General features: G+C 39.7%; 1 protein-coding gene across 12 annotated transcripts in view; it reads right to left on the reverse strand.

Moving 5' to 3' along the window:
* The window catches only part of AGAP1 (ArfGAP with GTPase domain, ankyrin repeat and PH domain 1), a 489,058-nt gene that overhangs the window by 218,913 nt on the left and 246,017 nt on the right, over positions 1-24,128 (reverse strand). For all 12 annotated transcript variants that reach the window (XM_075934057.1, XM_075934053.1, XM_075934056.1 and 9 more), the window contains one exon: positions 22,887-22,979. In XM_075934057.1, coding sequence (XP_075790172.1) covers positions 22,887-22,979 — 93 coding nt within the window. The remainder of the gene's footprint in view (positions 1-22,886; positions 22,980-24,128) is intronic.

The raw sequence follows: 24,128 nt of genomic DNA on the forward strand, positions 1-24,128 counted from the left end.
TCAGTCCTAGTATTCTATGATTCCTACTATTAACGAAATTGCACTTGAGGGAGCAAAGGCGAGGAATAACAAGAAAATAAGCCTTAACTGAGTATATGTGGTTAGGGTTAGAGTTGCCTATGTATATTAACTTGCTTTTTTACAAGTTGATCCTCATTTTATTTTGAATCACTGTTTCCAGACTTTGACCCTGTCTATGATTTTTCCGTCCCGACCGGTGTTCAGAGTTCTTCCTTATTTAGCAGAGTCTGTGAATCTCATTGGTCTGTTTGCTCCCTCTTTCAGAGTATTAAAAGCAATGTTAAATAGAAAAAGACAAAACACTAGTCTCTACTCAACTGACTAGATAATTTATACCAACTCAAAACCTGGTTTACCTTTTGATTACAATCAGCTGTTTTCAATCCATATGACTGTTTTTAGCCAAGTTAATTTGAATTAATTTTTCAATTACAATGCAGTGAGACAGGAGCAAATGCTTTGCTAAAATCCAACTATTTTACATCTGTTGTGTTCCCTTCATCCAGTAATTCTGAAATTCTATCAAACAATAATCAAGTTTGTCTGGCAAGAGCTATTCTTTATAAACCACACTGCCTATTCCTCATGGCTTTATTATACTGTTCAGGATACTGAGTGCTGCATTTGTACTCATGCTGTTTTAGTCCTTAAACATAAAGTTGGGTATAAAATTGAAAAAAATCGCTAGTATTTGCTACCAACCTCGGTTTTTTAGTCAGCTGTCAAGCAAGTACATTAATACAATGCTCAAAATATAATGGCCATACTAGATCATACCAGCATCATAGCTTAGGTGGACCATTAGGCTGACCTAATTAGACTGAGGAGGGACCTGATAATTTTCAAGAACTGAAAATGGAATTACGAGGAAGGAGAAAAACTATTCTCCTTAACCTCTGATGATAGAAGCAGCAATGGGCTTAAATTACAACATGGGAGTCCTAAAGTGGAGATTGGGAAAAAATTGTCACAGTGGATAAACAATGGAACCGATTGCCTAGGAAGGTTGTGGAATCCACCATTGGAGACATTTAAGAGCAGGGTAAACGAACACCTGTCAGGAAAGATCTAGATGGTGCCTGGTCCTGCTATGAGGGCAGGGGACTGGACCTGATGACCCCCCGTGGTCCCTTCCAGTTTTAGTGTTCTATGATCCCATGATCCTGAATACTAACAGTAGTCAGTGCCAGGTGCTTTGGAGGAAAGAAACAGAACAGAACAGGGTAATTTATTGAATGCTCCATCCCTTGTCAACTAGGTCAAACTTTTAGCAGTTGGAAGTTTCGGGGAACCCAGAGCATGGGGCTGTATCCCTGACCATCTTAGATGAAAGCTGTCCTCTGTGAGTATATTCAAATTGGTTTTGAACCAACATATACTTTTGGCCTTCACAATTATTCGCCAGCAACAAATTCCAGAGGTTGACTGTGCATGATTTGAAGAATTTCCATTCATTTCTTCTAAACCTGCTGCCCACTGATTTCATTAATTAATTAATACCTGATTTTCGAGTTAATGGTAAATAACACTTCCCTATTCACTTTCTCCATACCATTCCCGATTTCACAGACCTGTCAAAATCCCTCCCTTTAATCAATCATCTGTTTTCTTAATGCAACAGCCCTGGTCTTTTTAATCTATCCGGTTTTTGAACCTTTCCATACCTCATATCATTTCTGTTGGGCTTTGTGCATCCATCACTAACTTTTTTTTAAAGCTTGGGTGATCGCAACACTACATAGTATTCAAGCTGCAGGAGCACCACAGATTTATATAGTTGCATTATGATACTTTTGTCTTGTTATCTTCATCTTGTAATTCAAATAATGCATACTAGATGCTATCTTCAGCAATCCTAAGTAGAATGGTCAGTATTACAGCTTTATCTCTTCTTAAATTAACTTCTGTGTAAAATAACTTAAATTACTTTTAAAAAAGTGCATTGCTGGATTCTTCCTTTTAAACTTTGAAGGTTTATTTCAAGTGTCAACATCTGGCACATCTGCTTAAGCAGCTTTATAGATGTGCTGCTAATTAGTGTTGTTGGAAAATTTTGGAGAATAAGGGTGAGAGGTTGCAAATGAATGCCAATTGTTTGCATATTACTTAGAGTAATACAAAACTAAAAGGTGTGGCTTGTTATCATAAAGAACAATATTTCAATTAAAGAGATTGCTCTTTTAGAAGACCTGGTATAAGGCAGCCGTTCAGCATAGTATACAAGCTGTGAATAATTTTTCCAGGGTGACTAGTACTTCTTCCTCCCTCCTTTAGCATCTTTTATTATGTCATTGTTATTTGCATCCTGTATATTCCTCACCTCACACAATGTTCTGCTGCAATTTTACAGTATGACAGGTCCTCAAACACCAACTTTAATTATGTATTATTGCCACAGAATTAAAGGCAACAGAAAATGTATGCAAATATTTGTAATGTCAAAAGTTTGCTGCATTCAAAAATCTGGCTAAAGGGCTTTAAATGCTTGCTGTTCAGTTTACTCCTTTGATTGCTTTACCACTATGTAAATCAATTTGTTAATGTTCCTTACAAAATGCACGAGCCAGTTATACTGACAAACACACAAAGCTCATTCGTAATTAGCAGTTAATTAGTAAGAAGGAACAGATGCTGTTGAGTTTCAGCAGGCGAACAGGTTCTGTAAACAATGCTTATAAATCTAAATGAATTTATTAACCACAATGCAACTGTCAACATTTTGTTGGCAACCATACAAATATAGTGAATCCCCAAAACATCTTTACAACACATTAATAATCATTCTGTCAAGCAAACTCTTATCAGGCAATTTGACTTGCTAACAATCATCATCATTCTACTTAATCTTATATATGTCACCGATCTTCATTCTAATTCCCCACCTATACCACACCATGAAAAGACTCCTAAATTGTAATGAATTATACATTCTCTCTCTCTCTAAAGATGTCCCCTAAAACAATGGAACTTTTGCAGGACACCATGGTGTATTTTATACCAATGGTTTGAATGAGCTTCCACATACAGAGCCAACATGCAACTTCAAAATAGGTGGTCTTAATCCTACCAATTTTGGTATACATCCTGCATAATGGGCACACCATTATGAAGCCCCTACAGATGTCATCCATTACCACCAATCACCATTTATAAATCTTGCACACTCAATGAGCTATGGAGTGATTCTTTAACAATCTGGGTACATGCAAATGGCTGAAATAGAGAGACCACTCACTATATGTATGGAAGAACAATTTAAGAAATATCCTCATATGGCTGTATTAGTCACCAACTTTTGACTGGAAGACCAGGTCTCAGCTTGGGTGTGCCAACAGGATGATCTTCTTGACCTTGTGTCTCTGTATGTCACATTTCAAGATTGTCAAACAACAGGTGCCTTTGTTGTTGTCTTCATTGCTTTCAATCATTCCCCCCACCCTTTCCCAAAACACTCACATCTTTTTCCATTGCACCCTGTCTGCCCTTTGATGGGGTGTAATGACATGCCCTGTGTTCAAATGAAGAATTAGATCATTCCTAAGAAGGTGACTGTCTTCCAAGTGCCTCTGCACTCATTGCGAGACTGTTGCATTCTTTTATGGCAGATACCAGCTAGGGATGGGGCCTCACCAAGCAGATCACAAGCAGTTTTCTGAAGTCACTCTGGTAGCACCAGGAGTAGAGGGAGGGAGGGGACAATAGGCAGCCTTCACTGAAATCTCTCAGAGCTGGAGGAAAACCCAGACAACAATCCCCCAGATCCTCAACACTCCAGAGACCGATTTACCTGCTCATCTCTCCCTGCTTGTAAGAGACCTTCTGCAGTCTTGGCAAGCAAATTGACCAACCCTGAGGAGCAGCAACTCTTTTAATCAGTGATTAGTGATTTTTTTTGGCATATCAGTTTTAAACCCTACTCCCCCCTCTTTTCTAGATATGTACATAGACCCTGACAGCAGCCTCTTTATACTCCCTTTAATTTTCCCACATTTAGTCTCTACGCTCACCAGTCTGTCCCCTGACTCGGTAAGCATTGCGTGAGCTCATCAATATTCCGCTTCCAAACAGAGCCCTGATTATTTCCCCTGGAAATGTGATGATGCATGGGAACTGTTGCTTTCCCAACCAAGAATCATTAGCTACCGGTTGCAATTCAGTGAGCCTTTCCTTGCTGTTCGAGAGAGAAAGAAAAGTCTGGGAAGACAAAAAAAGCTCCATCTTACAGTTGGTCAGAAGGCTATAGGAATTCTCGTAACTTATTTCATAATTTGGTACTAAGAAAACAGAACCATTCCTTCCACACACAGTCAGTGTCTTTTTCTTCATAGTCCCCTTAAAGTGTGGTGTCCAACCAGTTCTGAATCAGTAGCCACTGCTATAGTGAATTAGCCATGCTCAACTGGCCAAATAGCCACATTTTTCAAGCAAACTAGCTACACTCAACTGGCCAACTAGCCACATGTGGCTAGCAGCTTGGACATCATGGCTTTAAACAATATGTCACTCTCCTTCAATGCATTTTCCAATGCTATCTCATATTGACAACTGGAATAACATCTTCTAAAGGATGCATGCACAGTAAGCCAGTTCAAAACTAGCAGGATGAACAGATCTACAGTGAGTGGAAATGTAGACTGGGGACAATAAAGGTGTGCCAGTGACGATTATCAACCACTAGAGAGCCACCAATTCTGAAATACTAACAGCACGTTCCTTGGGGGGGACATAGGTCCCTGGCAAGCTCAGGATTGGTCCCACACCAGCCAGTTATGACAATGAATGTGCCCTTCAACAATGATCAAATCTGGCTTGTGAAACAGTTTTGTTTTAAAGAGACCTTTTGGAAGCCACAAAGCGTATCTATTAGTATCCCTCAATTTCTAAACATATCTAATGCACGCGGACCCTCAACTTCTGTACAAAAAGAGCACAGTTGCCATAGCCTGAGAGAACGAGTTGGGAGAGATTTATGCTAATCAATTTCTCCTGTAGGTGAGGAGGTAGGTCTCCCCTGGAGTAAGGTCGTGATGACTTTCCCTTTCATGAGACCATTTGAGACTTTAACGTTGGGTAATTCTTAGACACAGAGAACTAAACCCCAAGCCAAGGAAAAGGGGAACTCTGGAACTTACACTGGGCAGTGTGCCCCGTTGAGATGAACTCTGCCCATTCAGAACTCCAGTTCAGTACCCACTCTGCAAAATGTTCAATGACCGGAGAAGGAGATTGACGAAACAGTAGCAGCTCACAAACTGGATGGTTGAATGCAGCCCGTTCCATGCAATCTAAGATGACAACAAGCCTACGAGATCCCAAACAATCTGACAGTTGCATCTCATTTACTTTTTCCATATTTGGCAGTTTTGCTGGGTTATTTCTTCTGAATTGGAGAAACAACAACAGAGCTATACCTCTCTCTCAAGTTTATTGTAATTGTTTCACTACTTAGAATAATAAAGAACTCACTTAAAGGAAGCTTCCTGCTGAACATAAGGAAAATTTCAATTAAAACTAAGAGCTGGGATACATTTTTGCATGGGATATCAGTGCAAAAACTTAGAGTGCTGAATGTCTTCATACAAAATATGAAACGTTAAGAAACACACACCAAAAAAGCCTTCGTCCTCCAATTTAGCATTATGCTAAGCAGGTACACATTGCTAGAGTCACTCCTTTGATGTAAGGGCACAGTTGATCTAATTGGAAAAAATATTTTGAGTGTTCTGGGAATAGTGACTGTTAACTGAACGCAACAACAAAAAAGGGGAAAAAAAGAGCATGCAGACCCGAGGGAATTACCAAATCAATTAACAACTAATTCAGGAACTAATTTCTGTGTTGCCTCTTAGCACAAAACTGTATCTTTAATTTCTCTTGCAATAAGCATCATCATGATAGTCCTAACACACACTGACGCTTTAAATGAGTTTACAAGTATCTCTTTTTGATTGGCTATATCATATTATTTCTTCACAGTTCAATGGAACTGCAGCCAAGTGCTCTGAAATATTTAATTATGCTGGTAGCTACCATTAACAATTTACAGAACCGCAGTGTGTACGCAACATTTTATAACTAGTAATCAACCAAATAAAAACATAGCAAATTGTGGGTCTTTGATGGTAAGCAATTACAGAAAAATTAAATACAAGATTTCAGCATTAAGAATATTTGGGTATGAAGGGTATCTATTTCTACAAGCAAATTTTGCTGTGTCACTGTCTTCTGGGAAGGAAGGAAGATTAGATCTAAAGTGCTAATCAAGACTACACCTCAGATCAGACATCCACAAACAGAAACACTCTTTCTCTGTTAGCCACATTATGATTGAGCTTTGGAGAGATTTATACAATACAGATATGAATTCTAAACAATGAATAATTACTTAGATGCTTTTATTAAAAATGTTGGCTCAATTGCCTTGTTTGCTAGGACCACTTGTTCAACTTGACTTGTTCCTTCTTCTTGGGTTTACCTTCAAAATCAAAGTGGGCAGTTATTTTGAAATAGTGTCAAAATACTGTCAAGCTGAAGGACTTCTTACTCCGAGTCCTATAACCCTCATCATACAAGGAGTAAGGGAAGAGTGCTCTATTTCAAAATAAGTGCTATGTAGACTCCCCCTATTTTGAAATAAGCTACGTAATTGACGTAGCTTAATTTGCATAACTTATTTCGAGTTAAGCCCTGCTGTGTGGACGTACCCTTAGAGACTAAGAAATGTAGTAGGGTTTATCTGACAGCTTCGGCAAACCCTGCTGAAATTCTCCATGACATGAAATTCTCCATGACACCAGTAGGGAAATAAAGTCAATGTGGAAGAGTGGTAGTCAATTTGAAAGCGGAACTGGCACAGGTTAGACTTTTTCTTATGAATAACTAGAAGATTTACCCAGTGTTGCTCGGGTCCCTAACTCAATTTTTGGTTTTCTTAATTGACATCATTGCATCTGGGGTGGGGCTGAGGATGGTCAGTATTCAGGCTGCTCTGGAGAGAGGATTATCTCAGCGCTCTGTCGCTGCAGCAACTTGGGCCCAGGTGAAAAGTGTCTCCATTGCTGCTCAAGTTCCAGCAGACATATCTGGGGAAGGGCTGCATGTCCTCTGGCTAGGGAAGGTCCAGGTTCAGATGCCACTTGCATTCCACAGCCAGAGTGAGGAATGGAGTAAATTGAGGAAGGGGAACAGTTAGCAATATTCCCATATGAATTACGGGGAGAGGGGGGAGGAAACAAAGCTGCAACCTCCTCACCCTCTTTAAAAGGATGTCTGCAGGGGTGGGAGGCTCAATGTTGGGGCAATCCCCATGGAGTGGGGCCCATTTAGTCTCTTTCAACCTCTTTTCTGCATGGTTTTATACCTCCCTATATGGAGGAGGGGGGAACTTCAGCCCTCCCCCAGCACAAGCAACCCCTTACCTTGCTTTAAAATATGGTAAGAAGCAGCTGGCCCTAGCTCGTACCGTTTAGGAGGAGTTTTGAACAGATAGACTCACGGACGGAGAAATACACAAACTCCCTCAAATATATAGTAGATGATTTCTGGGAATGGGGCAGGAAATACAAATGCATTCTTAGTTTATTCATAAGGATCCAGGCTCAAAAGGACGGGATAGGAATTTGCAACAGAAAGAAGAACAGGAGACATGCAGTAGAAAAACATAACATAACCAGTGGAAAATAAAGGAAGAGATGACAACTTCAGTATGTTAGCCAAGGCCCCAAAAGTGGGCATGCTGGAAGTGTGACCCCAACACATATCCATCACAGTCCCATGCATTGAAGAAGGGTTCAGTTCAGGAAGTGGCATGGGATTCTGTGGCACGTGACGAGTGGGAGAGAAATTTCTGCTAGTCCATGTTTATAAATGAAAGGGTTCTGGAAAATAACACCTCTCACGATATTAGTCCAGAAGGCATCGGATGGTGACTCTAGAGATTAGGGTTCAATTACCTGCTCAGCTGCAGATTTCTTGCGTGGCTTCAGGCAAATCACTAAGGTTGTGTCTACACTAGGGATCCTAAGAGGGCACCGCCAGAGCAACGGAATTGGTTTCTCCATCACTTCATTTAATCTGCCCTTCCAAGAGGAGGTAACTTGACTGACAGAAGAATGTGTCCTTTGACCTAGTGATGCCTAGACTGGAGGTTAGATCATTTTTCTTTACACACACAGTGAAAAATGTAGTTATGTGAAATTTTAAGTGTAGCCTGGTCCGGCCTCAATCTCTTTGGTCTTGGTACCACTCTATAAACCAGGAGTAAGAACACCTCTGCAGGCTCTTGAAAGGACATATCACTAACACAACACTTGTCAACTGGTTGGCTAATTAGCAAGGAGCACCAGAGAAAGCCCATGCAGTGCTGTTGTAGCCCTACTTCACCCATCTTATCTCATAGTATTATGATGAGATCTGCAGGCGATGCTCTAATTGTTTAAGTTGTCCAAAAATGAGAGTCGATCTGATGAAAAAAATAATCCTGAGTTGAATCATGTGGCCCAGCTCATCCGACAGGGTTCAGAGAGTGCCACATACAATACTGATAGTCTAAGGCTGCATCAACACTTAAAGGACTTGACATTTTTCAGGTAAAGATTTCACTCGTCAAAGGCACTATGCTTCACTTTTGTCTTACAATTTAGGTTGAAAATATTTTGTTTTATAGCATAGAATCTTTAGGAATCTGATGATAATTTTCAACCGGGTGCTCTATTTTTCAAATCCTGAGTCCCAACTTCCTGAGACACATCCATTCCTTGAGGCAATATTTTTCTTGACATCTGTGTGGTATAAAGAAGATTCCTCATTCAGGGACCTCGTTTTCTTGAGGTGTAACGGCTGATACCTTTTCTTCTTTTCACAGTTGAGGACACTGTCCAACAATGCAGGAATTCTTCTCAATTTTCAAAATGCATCGAGAAAGGTATAAAATTATACATTAGGATGTGGGGACATTGAGAGTTTGTAGACATACCACATCCGCTGTCATTTGTTTTCAAATTTTAAGAGATTTTGAACCATTCATAGATGACTCCACGCAATATACAAATGTGGCTTAACAATAGTACACACAAAGTATACCTGAAGGATGGAAAAAAACTAGCCTAAAATGATTAATACAACCAATAAGGTGGCCTCAATTGCCCCTTTCTTTAGTTACTAGTAGCATAGTCTCTGGTGCAGCCAGAAGGTCAAAACCACAATCCTGAAATATGTCCGGAATGAGACCAGCACTAGCTACAAAAAGGTATACTTTCTGCAACAGCTGTTCTGATGGGTGCTCCAAGCTGAATGGTGCTTCATAAGTAGGGGGCAAAAGCCATACACAAAGGAACCCATTTACCAATAAGGAAACAAACGTTTCCTCTATACTGTCAGCCTCAATACAAGGCAAAGAGTTGAAAAATACAAAATCTGGAAACTCAGAAAGAACGCAAATATTTAATATTTACGCATCCCATGCCAGACTACAGAGGGAAATGAACAGACTAAATTCCTCGAAAAATGAATTTCAAATATACTATAGCTAGGCAAAAGTAATCAAGAGCAATGGGACAGAAATGCTGTGGGTTAAGGTTCAGAACATGATCTCTGTGTATTTCATACATTGCTTCCTCAGAGGAACAGAGAAATTGTGCAAAATGTACATGCCTTTGAGATTGGAGAGATACCTTAAGTTGCGTTTGATGGGTCACTCAACAAAACTGTTGGATTTTAGTTATGTTACAACCCTTGTTTTGACAACTGAAAGAGTTTTTTGTCAGTTACATTTTGTTAATCTGATTTTACACTAATACATAATAGGGAAAATAGTTGGATAAACTTTGGGCTTGCCACCCAGGACAATAATGTGCTTACTCTTTCTGGTAGCATGATGAACCAGTTTCACTCCTGCAACACCAATGCCTTTCCCTTGTCAAACTGAATGAATTAAGCCACAACAGTGACTGCTAAGGTGGCTGCCTGTTTGGTTTCTTTTCCCGTAGATTTAATATCACCACTTACATCCATGAAACCTGCTACACAAACATTTGTTATTTATGGTGATAGTGGGTTTCGGGTCTGACAATTGCCTGAAGCATTACAGTGCTCTTTTGCAAGTGAAGAGAACTAATGAAATCAGTTTGACTGACTACGTGTAGCTCTAGATCTCTTTTCAAAACCTATTTCATAGATATTTCCATTGAACCTTGTTGAAATATTCAAACAGTTGTCTACAGAAGCCTCAAAATTCTTAACAGGAAAATGTATTTCAGATGATACAGTGATACCACTTGGTTCAGCGGAAAGGCCAGATTAAACAAATTAGTTTATTATTCAGTACTAGATATTGACCTTGGTAAATAATGTCAAAGTATTGCACAGAAAACTCACCAGCAAGAGTCAAACATGGGCTTTAAAAAAAAAAAAGGAAGATTAACTAGGATGAGGAAATGAGCCATTGTAGATGAGGAAGCACAAGGCTAAAAGAGACCTTAAATTGTAGGAATTTTGAGAGGAGAGAGAGAGAGACAGACAGACAGACAGAGGGAGGCAGGCTGTAAGTTACAGGAGAGTATGGTGACATGAGGTCAAAGAAATAAGGTGAAGTGAAGTCCATTGAGAGCTGTGAAAATCTAAAGGCAATTTTGAGTCAGATATAAAGGTGAATACAGAAGAGCAGTGAAGATGCTGGATGATGGGTAATGTACGGGTCCCACTGTTTGCAGGAAGACAGCAGGGGTGTGTCTAGACTACCTGGCTCCGTAGACAGAGCCATGTAAAATAGTTTACCCGACACAGTCAATGAAGCGGGGATTTAAATAACCCCTGCTTCATTAAAATAAAAATGGCCGCTGTGCTGACAATCAGCTGATCCGACACTGCACGGCAGTCTAGATGCGGACTGGTCAACAAGGGAAGCCTTTGTTGACGGCTCCCTTATGCCTCATGAAATGAGGTTTACAGGAGCGGTCGACAAAGGCTTCCCTTGTCGACTGAGCCACATCTAGACTGCCGCACTGTGCAGGATCAGATGATTGTCAACACAGTACGGCAGCCATTTTTATTTTAATGAAGCAGGGGTTATTTAAATCCCCGCTTCATTGACTGTGTGGGGTAAACTACTTTACATGGCTCCATCGATGGACCATGTAGTCTAGACACCCTAGGATGCAATACCACTAGACTTGACATGAATTTCCAGCATTTAAACTCAAGGAAGACCATACAAAGAGAGTCAGGAACAAAGAAAGATTTCACGGTTGACATGAGAACAAATTCTAGCTAATGTAGTAAATGTAGGCATTTTTCTTGGAATGATTATATTCATTTATTTTAATTCTGAGCTCACAGTAAAGGCAACAGAATGCGGACCAAAAGGCAACAGCTTTTGCACAAAAACATGAGAATTCCTTCAAGACAAATGATTGAAACTCCTTTTAAATGCAATTTGTAGATGGTTAGCACACTGTAATAATATACTTTGGAATACATTCAATGAGAAGTAGGTTAAAATTCTGTCCAGTTTTTTTAGTAAAAGTCAAGGATAGGACATGTGCAATAAACACTACATCATAGAAGCCTGAGCTAACAGCTCACACCCTGTTGTCCAGGGCTGAACCTGCAGAGGTGACACAAAATCACCAATTCTGTGACTCCCATACTCTCAGGGTGCATCTAAACAGCACCCTTGAAATAAGCTATGCGATTTGCATTACACACATTGTGTAGCTTATTTTGATGTTATTTCAAAATAGCACATTTCGAAATTTGGCACTGTATACACAACACCAAATTTCGAAATAAGGCACTATTCTGAAACATCCCTTATCCCTCGTGCAATGAGGTTTACAGGGATGTCGGAATAGCGAACCCATTATATTTTGATATAAAGGGCTTGCTCTTAAGATGCACTATAGGGGTATCCCAAATAGCACCGCTGTGTAGACGTAGCCTTAGTGAAAAGGAATTAAACTAATTGTATCCTCTTTACTGGAAAAGTTCTTTTTGGTCTACACTGTGCTATACTTTATCAGAAGACAGAAAAAAGTAGGTGCTCAAAACATTCGTGGATCTATACCAAAATCATAAGAAATTGATTTTTTAATGTTAAACAAGTGGCTGGTTGCTGGCACACAGTGAAGTGAAAAAGCAACAGATTTCTCCTCCCTTGTCTCAGCGCATCCATCCCCTCTTATAGCAGCTAACTGCCTTCAGACTGGTCTCCACTCTGGTTTCCTTAGAAGAGGAGCACGCTTCCAGAGATTGGGTCAGTCATCAACATATGGTATTGATCCTTACCCAGGTCCTTCTCAAAACATCTATGATTGTTTTCTTTATTTAACAAGCTTCACACAACACACCTCGTGTTTCTCTAAGGCACGAGCCAGCTGAGGTCAGCAGGTCGGAGGGATCAGCTCTCTATTTCCTTCACACTTAAGCAGAGGGAAGAAAAACAATAACGTTTATGCTTTTCTTGTCTTTTTGATATTCTAAGGCCTGAACTTTTGTTTGTTTCCATCTTGCCAAATTTTTAATGGGGCTTTCCTCTGTGTTTTTTTCCTCCTTGAGAAATTCCGGTAATATCAAGCCATATCTCCGCTTTTTTAACTGATGAACACTGAAGAACTGGAACATGGGCTCGCTAACCACAATTCCAGGAGCTGGGCTATTTGAATTGTTGTTAGAGACTTTCTCTACTTGTCAGAGAAAACAGAAAGCACAGTTTAAATAGACTATCTACAAATTTCTTTCCATATAAACTGTTGAATTTCAGTCTTATTTATTATAGCAGTGCCCCAAAACTCTGAGTTCCAGGAACCACTGTGATATACACTTTGCAAACATATGTAGACAATTCCTGCTGTGAAAATGTATAATCTATATAAACATCACACACAAAGAGTAGGACCAAACAAGGAATGGAGCAGCAAAGCAATCCCACTAAGTCTCTATAGAGTCTTCCAGTACAAGCAACACAGAAAAGATTATTTGTAATTTAAGAAGCAAACAACTAAAACAAAAAACAAAATACAACAAAAAAGCCTTATTTTGACTGTGTGCATTTTAAAAGCAGAGCTGTTTTTCCTTATGCTTCTTAGCATTTTTATTTTACTTGTTTGTTTTCATGTCTAGATCACACATTCCAAACAGACAAAAACCCCAAGTGCTGTTCATAGAATGAATATCCAAAATGTGCTAATATTCCAGATAGCTCTGTTTCAAACCAGAATATTTTATGAAAGTATTTCACAAGAAATGAATAAAATTCAATTGTAGGATTAATTTGAATAGGGTTGCCAGGTGTCCGGTTTTGAACTGGACAGTCTGGTATTTGCGCTTTCTGTCCGGGAAACAAATTGAAAAATACCAGACATATAAATGTCTGGTATTTTCTAATTAAGTTTTGATTATTACTTACTGCCTGGCTGGTAGATACGCTCATGCTGCGTCGACCAGCCAGGCAGTATGCAACTACACAATACGGGGGGGGCCAGGATGGAATCCCCGGGGCCAGACTCACTCATGCACCCTGCCAGGACCGTGCGTGGTACGGGCAGCACCCCGGGATCTGCGTGTGCCCCGGCTAGCCCCGCTCCCTTCCCAGCCAATCCCCCCACTTCTCCCGATCGGAGATCAAGTGTGTCCAGTATTTTTTAAAAACCATCTGGTAACACTAAATTTGGAGAGGTTTTTTTTTTTTTGGACAAAAAACGTTTAATAATTCTTTAGGGGCTGTGGGTGGGAAAACAACACTTCCTTCCTTCCTTCCTGCTTTTGTGCCCATGAGGAAAGAAAACAAGTTAGAGTGTTTTTACAATAAAACAACTTTTTTAAAAGTTGCAAAATTATTTGCTTAACCAAACAATGGAGAGTTCAGCCCACATACAAATTTTTCAAGAACAGTTTTGTTTGTTGAAACAATATTTTCTGTTAATAAAACCACAGAATTTCCCACCAACTCTAATGGCATATTTTTTCTCACTGAAGTCAGATTTAGAAATTAAACGTTCAAATTTGCTGGGGCCTAATATTTCAGAGGTGATAATGCCAGTTTCCAAAAATATGGATTAGTATTTAACAGAAGTGAATGCTCCACAAATGCAGTGACATCATGTCACTCACTAATAAAGGTCTATTGGGATCTTGGCATAAACAAATATTTGAAGTGGATTTTTGTTTTGGTTTCTGAAAATGAGAGGAGCTATGCTGGCAAAGTACCCAAATCCCAATCATCTTTCTAATGTGTGTTGAATGCCCCAAATTTTTAGAGGAAGAGAGTCATTCAGTACTTTCCCTAAAAGCCTTATAATACTTTAGTGTTAGATGGTAAAGAACCAACCATCTCCATTAATACGGCTCTTTACAGATTGATAAAAATGACTGGACTTTGGTATCTCACCTGCACAAGTCTTTTGTCAATCCCAGGGCAGTGTAGCTATTGCTATGCCTCCAATACCTCAAAACAACATCTACATAAATGTGACTGCTGTGCTTTTTTAGTAACCCCAGAAATCTTTACATTAGGAACAACAAAATACCACATTTTGTTTAAGACATGCATTAGCAATGTTTTTAAACCTTTATTTTGGGGCAAAAAAAAAAAAAAAATAGTGGTAAGAATGAATCATCAGATCAAACGTCATGCCAAGAGCTATTTCCAACAAAACCCTGGCCTTTCAATTTTGGGGAAAAGCAGAGTCAAGGTTATGGAGTTGAGTTATACAATAATATGAGTATCTGTGATTAAGAGCAAATGCCAAACAGAAGAATCTATGAAATCAGGAAGCCAGGCCAACTCTTATGTATTTATTTATAGTCAAATCTAGAGAAGGGAGAGAAAAAAAAGGAAAAAAGAAAGAGCACACAGCTGCCATCCCAAAAACAGACCTCCCATCTGCCACCCACGATTTGCATGTCACCTTCTCCAGGCTCATTTGTACTTCATTAACTGCCATTGACTTAACAAGATTTATGCAAATGACACCATAGGAGCTCGCTAACTCCCACTGCAATCAAGTGATTATGTATGTACAATTCTCCACAGCAATGAAAAATTAATACATGACAAGCCCACTCACCGCTGAGCTGAGCTTCTTGCTTTTATTTTTCTTGTTGTGATTTTTTTTTATTTGAATACATCCTACTAATGGAGGTTGAGCAGGACCACAAAAATAAACAGAATAAACCTTCCCAAAACACTTCAACAAGACAGGCTTAGTAGGAAGCGTATGCATCTAAATAAATAAAGGGCTTGACTGATGCTGGTTTTTTAGAACATTCACTCTCACCGCAGGAAACAAAGCTTAATTCTCATAAATGTTTTTCAACAGAGAGTTGAATGGGATATTTTTCCTATTACATCTTGCATTAATGATTGATCTTAACTTTTTTACAACAGCAGAGCCAGCAAAAGCCACATTAAAGTTGTTTTAAGTCTTTTCATTTTAAGTTCTTACTTCATAAACTGTTCATAATCTGCCAGAAATTTCAACTTTGGAACTGAAAGTTTTCTAGATTTTATATAAACAATTTCCCCAAACTCTGCTTGATGGGCATACAGCATGGAATACAGTATTACAATTTGTTGCACACAGGCCTGCCAAGGGAGGCGGGGGGAGGGAGGACTAAGAGTTGCCCTGGCGCTTAGCCATTCAAAAGGGCCCGGGGTTCCTGGTTGCCAGCACAGGTCCTTTACATCGCTGCACACTCCAGTCAGCTCTGAGGGGTGGCTCCCTCCCCACCTTACCCAGGGGTCCAGCAAGTCTTTTAACCCCCCCCCCCCCCGCCCCGCCCCCGGTTACCATAGGTTTAATTATGAGTGAAATGTGTACATTTTTGAGGTAATAACTATGCAATCTTAGTTTTTTAATCATAGTTTTGCTTTTTTCTTTGTTTTTAACAGAAAATCCTGGGACACACAGGTATTCGGGCCAGATGACAGGGCTAATGTTTCTTTCCAGTTAAGTTTAAAGCTAAATTCCTATCTTAAACCTGGATTTTCAGCTCCCCAAATTCCTGAAAAGAAAACGACCTTCCTGAAATTTCACATGCTATCTTTCATTCTATGGTAAATTTGGTAAAAATCAGCAGAGATGTTTTCAAATTAGAGTGTTTTGAAAAGTTATCTGATGCTCACTACTGGTTAACATTTTGGGTGGGAAGGTTTTTCACCAAACCTTCAAAATGGCTCAAGTTAAATATTCTAAATGGCTGATCTGTTTTATTGGCACTATTGCGAAAAAGTGTGTGTGTGGGGGGGGGAGGATTTGTATTTCTAGAGAAGAAAGGATAGTCACTGCACACATAGTGAAGATAAATGTTAAGAGTATTAAGACAATTTCTGAAAGCCTATCTGAAGATAAGTAAAAACAAGCTCAACTAAGCTTCAGGTTATAAAAAGAAATCACACCTCACCTGTCTATTAGAATTCTTTGAGGGGGACAACAAGCATGTGGATAAAAAGAAATCCAGTGTATATAGTGTACATAGATTTCCAGAAAGCCTTTGACAAGTTCCCTCACCTAAATCTCTTAAGCAAAGAAAGCGGTCCTGGGTTAAGAAGGATGGTCCTATCATGGTCTGGTAATAGATTAAAAAAGAGGCAACAAAGAGTAGGAATGAATGGTCAGCTTTTAGAATGGAGAGAGGTAACTAGCGGTGTCCCTCAGGAACCTGTACTGGGATGAGTCCTATTCAACATATTCAGAAAGGATCTGGAAAAGGAAAGAATGAAGTAGTAAAATTCACAGATCATTCAAAACTACTCAAACTACTTAAATCCCAGATAGACTGCAAAGGATCTCATAGAACTAGGTGACTGGGCGATAAAATGGCAGATGAAATTCAATGTTGATAAATACAAAGGAATGCACATTGGAAAACAATCTCACATATAAAATGATGGGGGTCTAAATCAACCGTTACCACTCAAGAATGATTCAAGTCATCATGGATAATTCGCGGAAAGCATCCACTCACTGTGCACTGGCAGTCAAAAAACGAAACAGAATGTTGGAATCATTAAGAAAGGGATAGATAATAAGACAGAAAATATAACAGTGCCTCTATATAAATCCATGGTATGCCCATAATCTTGAATACTGCATGCAGATGTGATCATGCCATCTCAAAAAAAGATATACTGAAACTGGAATAAGTTCAGAAAAAGGCAAAAAAATCATTATGGATATGGAACGCTGTCATAGGAGGAGACACTAATGGTAGGTACTTTTCATCTTGGAAAAGAGATGACTAATAAAATAAAATAAAATAATGAAAGGCGAGAAGAAAATAAATAGTTATTCTTTGTCATAATACAAAAACTAGGGGGTCACAAAATGAAATTAACAGGCAGCTGGTTTAAAACAAAAGGAAGTATTTTTACACAACGCACAGTTGAATGTTGAAGACCAGAGTACGCTGAAGACCAAAACTGTAACAGGGTTCAAAAAAGAGCTAGATAAATTCATGGTTCACCAATGGCTATTAGCCAGGAGGGGCAGGAATGATGTCCCTAGACTGTTTGCAGAAAGCTGGGAATGGACAACAGGGTCCCTGTTCTGTTCATTCCCTCTGGGGCACCTGGCATTGTCCACTGTCAGAAGACAAGATAGATAGACCTTTGATCTGGACCCACTATGGTCGTTCTTCCATTATGTAGCTATAGGCCCATCCAGCCCATCAGGTTAGCAAGCAAGGGAAAAACTGGAAAAATATGATTATATATTACTTTAAAAGGACTTAATAGATGATGGGCTGCTTGCTTTCTCTCTGGCTGAATCCATTGGTGGCAAGCTGGACATTTTTTGGGAAAGGCTGAAGCGAGCCCTGATTCTGAATCTATTCATATTAGACTAGAGAGAAGCTATATTCCGCAACAGCGTAACGAACCTTAAGTGACAAACTGAAACATTCAGAAGTTTTCCTCCCCTCAATCTCTCCCCTCCATATTCAGAAGATTAGACAGAGTAAGACATCACTTCTGTGGATGACGTATCTAATCAGATTTATGTGTGTCGTTCATTTAAAGGACTGGGAAACGTACAAACAAAAACCTGAAGCCAGATCTACATTACATACGTTGGCCAGTGGAGCCAGTTAGGTCTGGGATGTGGTTTGACTGACACTGCTGTGCCAGCAAAAGGCTTTGTGCAGATGCAGTTAGCTTTGCCAACAAAAGCAGTTCTGCGTATATATACTGTCCCTCTAGGAGTATTTTGTCTATATAACATACGGGTATATCTACACCAGCAAAAAGGGTTCCAGTGTACATCTGGCCTGGAGAAGACTCCAGGTTGAACGTGGGTTCTCTGCGTTTTAACATCCAAAACAAGATTATATTTTCTAGACAGACAAATCTAGAGCTTAAAAACGTTAGCTCATGTGAACATGAACAGTTAAGGGATCCTGTTTGTTACTCCCTGATACAGAATCCTTCACTCTCAGATTCACATGCCCGAATTAACACTTTCCTCCCTCCTTAACATGGTCCTCTAAAACCAGGGAGGATAAAACTATTATTTTACTCATGGGATCCATTTCTAACCTTGAAATATATACATCAAGGCTAGATTACTATATAATTCAGATGTAGTGAGCAATGAAGGACCATCTGGGAGCAGTGGAGGGACAAGGTGGATCCATTAACCTCTCACTTTAACATTTGAACTTTTTTTTTTTTTAACATGATGCAGAATATAATCTTTTGCCGGGGGTGAAGGAGGGGAGAGATGTGGGGGGGAGGGAGGGGTCAGAATCCATGGTGGTATAATTTTATCCATAGCTCTATAGCAATTTTTTTTTTTTAAAAAAAAGCTTTGCTATTACTACTGCACAAACACCACCATGAAACTCTCTACCTTTTTGCCAGTAATAATGAGTTAGACTTGTGAAGGAAAGGTTATTTCTGCTTTGCTCCTAAAGCGCTGACTTGCTAGCCCATCTTCACAATACTGCACTGGTGAATGACATACAAGAGCCTGCACGGAGTCCAAAACTAGCATTGACAAGAGATCTGAAAAAAGCATAACAGCTTTGGGCTTTCAAAGAAGGCCCAGTGGCATAATGGAAGACTGCATGTGCACATGGCAAGATGGCCAACCCACTACTCCCGACGGCAGTTACAGGAATGGTCCTGCAGGCACAGGGCCTTTTGCATGGCAGGAGTCACTGATGGACAATCACCTGCAGTATGAGGCAAGGGGGCATGGTCACCACAGGGCTAATAGGTGGCTAATGCAGGAAAAGATGGGCTAAAATAGGGGTTTCTTTTTAACAATACAAAATGATATTCTTGCAACAGAATATTGCAATCTGTACTGCACTGCCTGAAGACAAATGGAAGTATCTTTCTACTTCCCTACCATTTCCCCCTTTCACAGAAATAAATGAATGCTGTCCTGTTATCTTTTAAACCGCACCATGTAAAAGTATTAGTCAAGTTCTTAGATCTCAAAGCCCTCTTCGTGGTTTCATTCACAACAGAAACTCGAATGCAGCATTAGTAATTTATCCCGATGCAGTTGTAATCAAGGATTCAGTGCTGATGAAAGACAACACACTAAACAATTAGGCAAGTGTGACAGACATCCCATATTCAGGTGCCTGCATTCAGCGTATGGGAAGGAGGATGAATGTGTGGGAGTAGTTACCTGAATAACTTTAAACAGACTTAAAGCAGACTTAATAGCAAGATAATTCACCACCTCCAGGGTTTCAAGCACTTAATATTTGTCTTACAACTTACAACTGACACAAGCTTTGAAAATGAAGCATATGGAGCAAATTAGATTTAAATAAACAGTGTTACATTTTTAATTAACTGACAGCCTCATACAGATACCTCTTTATTTTAATGCTTGCTGAAAAAATTTCAGTTTTTATGTCTAGGGTTCCCAATAGTTTTTATATTGGAAACATTAAGTAAGTAGTAGACTCAAAGATGGTTTACATCATATGAAGGAAAAAAATCCCTATGGAAAAGGGGGAAAAAAACAGATTAAAAATCTTCCAGTCAACAGACAGTCTATTCAAAAATAGAGAAGGAATAGAGGCTTCCAATTCCCCATGCTATCATTTTTTCGATAAAACTAAAGAATTATAGTAAAGAATGATAGACCCTACTAAGGACTGTACTCTGGTATTACTATTCTCCCTAGTATTCAAGTAATGCCCTTAACAAGGTGAGCGCCATTGGTGTCAAAGATCCTCTCTTCACTCACTGGTCTGTAAAAGTATCAATCTCCACTGGGTAGCATGGGTAAGTGGGCTGTTTGTATACATATATTTGATGAAATGCCCTCTGTTGGCTCAGGTACCATTTTTTCCCTACTGCATCCTAATTTATGAGACTTGGGTCTACATTCCAAGTATTACAATGGCACAGATGCAGCATCGTAGCTACACACCAATGTAGCGTGGACACTAACTACAGTAATTTTTCCCTCACTGTAGTAAATCCAGCGCTTCAGAAGTTGGTACCTAGGCTGATGGAAGAATTCTTCCATCGACATAGCTACGTCCACAACTGGGGTTCGGTTGACCTGTCTCTCACGGGGCATGATATTTTTCACAGCCCTGAGCAACGTAGCTCAGCCAACTGAAGTTTTAGGTACAGATCAGGCCATGCCAACCCATGATGTTTCTAGTGCGCTTAAGTGCATATTACCATGTACAAAATGGAAATGAAAACATGCCAAATCCTTTGCAAATTCAGTCTCTTGCTGACAGTTTGCAGAATGAGACACATTGATGGTGAGTGTTGTGACAGAGCAGGGCAAACTTACTTCATCTTGCTCTCCTAGTCCTGTTTGTATTAGTGTAAACAGAAAAAAAAATCTGCTGATTAGTGACCCACTGAGTATTTTGGGGAGTGTGGCTTACACTTACATATATGGCGAGGAGTCCTGTGGCACCTTATAGACTAACTGAAGTGTAGGAGCATAAGCGTTCGTGGGCAAAGACCCACTTCGTCAGATGCATGTCTTTGCCCACGAAAGCTTATGTTCCTACACTTCAGTTAGTCTATAAGGTGCCACAGGACTCCTCGCCGCTTTTGCAGATTCAGACTAACACAGCTACCCCTCTGATACTTGACTTACATATATGGAATTAATAAATTAAAATCATTCCCAGAAGACTGAAAAATAGCCACACACCCTTCTATACCAGTGGGATACTTATCAGCCATTGAAGTCGTCACAGAAATCTTCCCTCTTCAGTTGAGCACAGAGCTCCAGTTTATTGAATGTAGTGGATATTTTATTACATCCCTGCAAGACACATTTTTGCTCTGTATATGCGTTGCCCTCAGATATCCTCTGAAGAGTTCATTTTAGCTTTGATTCTTCTGACCCTATCAGTGTAACTGAGTTCTAGAAAGAATGGCACCAGCAATTTTGAAAAAAGGTACAGCAACAATATTCCTCAGTTTCCCCCATTTTTGCTCTTTCATTAAGAGCAGCAGCTACATTTCACTACACAGTGCTAAAATTTAAACACTCTGTATCTACTCAAAATTATTACCGAGCTTATCACAGCTAATACCAAGACAATGGCCAGAATTTTGGGGGGTAGGAGGAGGAAGAGTTTGGTAGAAAAAGCCCTCTCCCATTCTCTCACTCAAGTTCTGGTATTTCCTCCACTACCTGCAGTGCCAGAGATTATGTGCTGGAATCACACAATAGCAACATGCTTGATTACAGTTCTCTAAAAATCAATACTGATAATAGGGCATAATTTTGCTACCTGAAGTGCCAAAAAAATGTTAAACCGCTTTTTAGAAAAGAAAAAGCCGCACGCAAGTAGAGCTCAAAAGCAAAACGGAAGAATGTTGCCTTGCCAGCAAGATGATGCAGGAAGAACAGGAGTCCATGCCCAAGCAAGGGGGGGGGGGGGGGGGGAGGGGGGAGAGAAGCAACAAAAGAAAAAATGTGGCAGCTGTGAAGGGAAGAATCTTTTTTGTCTTTCACTTGACACCTTTTTCTAATATAAGGGCAGCTCCCACTTGAAAAGAACTTGCAACTAGTGCTAACAAAACTGTTGTTAACCATCCCACACAAATGCTCAAAATGCTCAGCCCTGGCAGCTGCATGCTTTCCGATTAAATTGTACTGAAAAGTCAATTATTTCATTCGGCACTACAGATTCCAGGATTCTCTTTCCCTTCTGAAGTAGCGTGCATAGGAACAACTGAACATCCAGTTTGTGGGCTAATGAAAGTGCATGTAGGCTAGTAAAAACAGGCCAAAACAAATCCTTGAATTCAAATCCTGTTGTGTAATGAGGAAGTTTAATTAAGGCCACAGATTACAGCTGTAAATGTTCTCTTATATAATAAGGTCTAAATGAAACTGAACCTAATCAAAGTTACAATTCCTTCATTAGCAAATTACAAACAAGAGCACACAGCTGACACACCGGCTATGATTATCACAACTAATTGCCTCGTTGTTACAAACCAGCCTGAAACAGTGTTCAGATGTCCGTCTGCAATAGCAAATTAGGGCCACATCAGGCTATTTCTGCTATCACAAGGGGCTCTTGTACAGCGATCTGATTTACCCCTGTCGACTGGCAGCAAACGGCCCAATCAAAGCATTCTCTACAAAGGCAGGCTTTGAAGCCAGCTCAGCCTAGAAACATGCTCCATATGCAGGCCGGCAGACTGCACTTCATTAGGCCTGTTGTCACATTTTCCCTCTTCTTATTCTAATGATCCTATTTTAATACACACAGGAACCTCTCCTAATTGATGTCAAGTGAGTGACTTCCACATTCATCACCGGAGCACATCAAACAAATCTTGGCACAGAGGCCCAGCACCATCATGTTTAAGACCAGAGGTGTGTCTCTAACTATAGGAAAGCAAAAAAGCAGCATACCTGTTTCATTGGGATTGCACGGCCACTTCCAATGCTATCTGTTCTGCTCTCCAGGACTTTCTTCTCTTTGTCTGGATCACTCCCTTTCCGAGACTGCAGGGCAAAATGAAAGTTCACACTATGTTAAACATTTTGGTTGACATACGGGGGGGCTCTGTGTATACCATTTTTTGTAATATGTACTTCGAAATAACAAAATGTAGACTATTCAGAATGATGTGACAAGCATATAATCTTGTTTATTTTATTGCTAAGGTACCTTTGCAATACTTCCCTCCTTTACCCATATTTGATAATCTGTTAAGATTTGAAGCATTCCCATTTCAATTACTGAAAATCAAGAGGTAAGATAGGAAAAGAAGACCGCCCAAGACAACACATTTCAGAAGCTGCCTAGAGTAGCTTCAAAGAAGATTCTAGCTTCCTACTAAGAGACCCTGCTACATAAATGTTTCTGCATAAGTAATGTCTAAATAGTTCAAAATATTAATTACTCGTCATAATTACGTTATGATGCAACCATCGAGCATACCAAGTTTCTTTTTCCCCCCTATTTCTTTTGGATGGCTAGAAAACAGTAACTTCCAACTCAACCTAACAGCTGATGCTAGACAAATCCAATCTGTTGTGGCAAAGCATAAGAGCGCTGAGAAGCAAAACCACAACTGTCCAGAGAGAGAGGTTTTGAAAAACTCTGTAAATTGCTTTATTATGTTCTGTAAATGAAACGTGAGATCCACCTATTCAAGAATTGTTTTAGGCGCTGGGGATTTGCAGTGTAATTTTGTCTCGCCATTAGGTAAACACAATGAAATTTAAGAACGACTCTAGATCTTTGTCCTTTCCAGTGTGAGATGTGCAAGCATGATGATTTTCTGACAGATTTATTTTACTATGAGAGAAGGATCTGAGTCTCGTCCTCCTTAATAACTGCGCTGACAAGTGACAACTTCACTCCATTACTTTCCAATGGGAACATTACTCTCATAAAATTGAAAATGGGGAAACATTTTCCTGTGGTTTTCAAATCGCCAATGATATATGAAATGAATACACTTATGGTGTCCAGCACCAGAATGGAGAGCTAATGAAAATCAGAGTGATGCAAGACACTGCTTTGGATTTTCAATACAGCTAAAAAGAGATGTCAGAACAGGCGCTGAAAATAGGGGCGTAGATTAGAATCACATGTAGAGTCACAATCGTTTTCCGTATTAGGTTAGCCAGCAGGTGAAGGGATAG

Source organism: Pelodiscus sinensis, chromosome 7 (assembly GCF_049634645.1).
Source record: "Pelodiscus sinensis isolate JC-2024 chromosome 7, ASM4963464v1, whole genome shotgun sequence".
Classification (NCBI taxonomy): Eukaryota; Metazoa; Chordata; order Testudines; family Trionychidae; genus Pelodiscus; species Pelodiscus sinensis.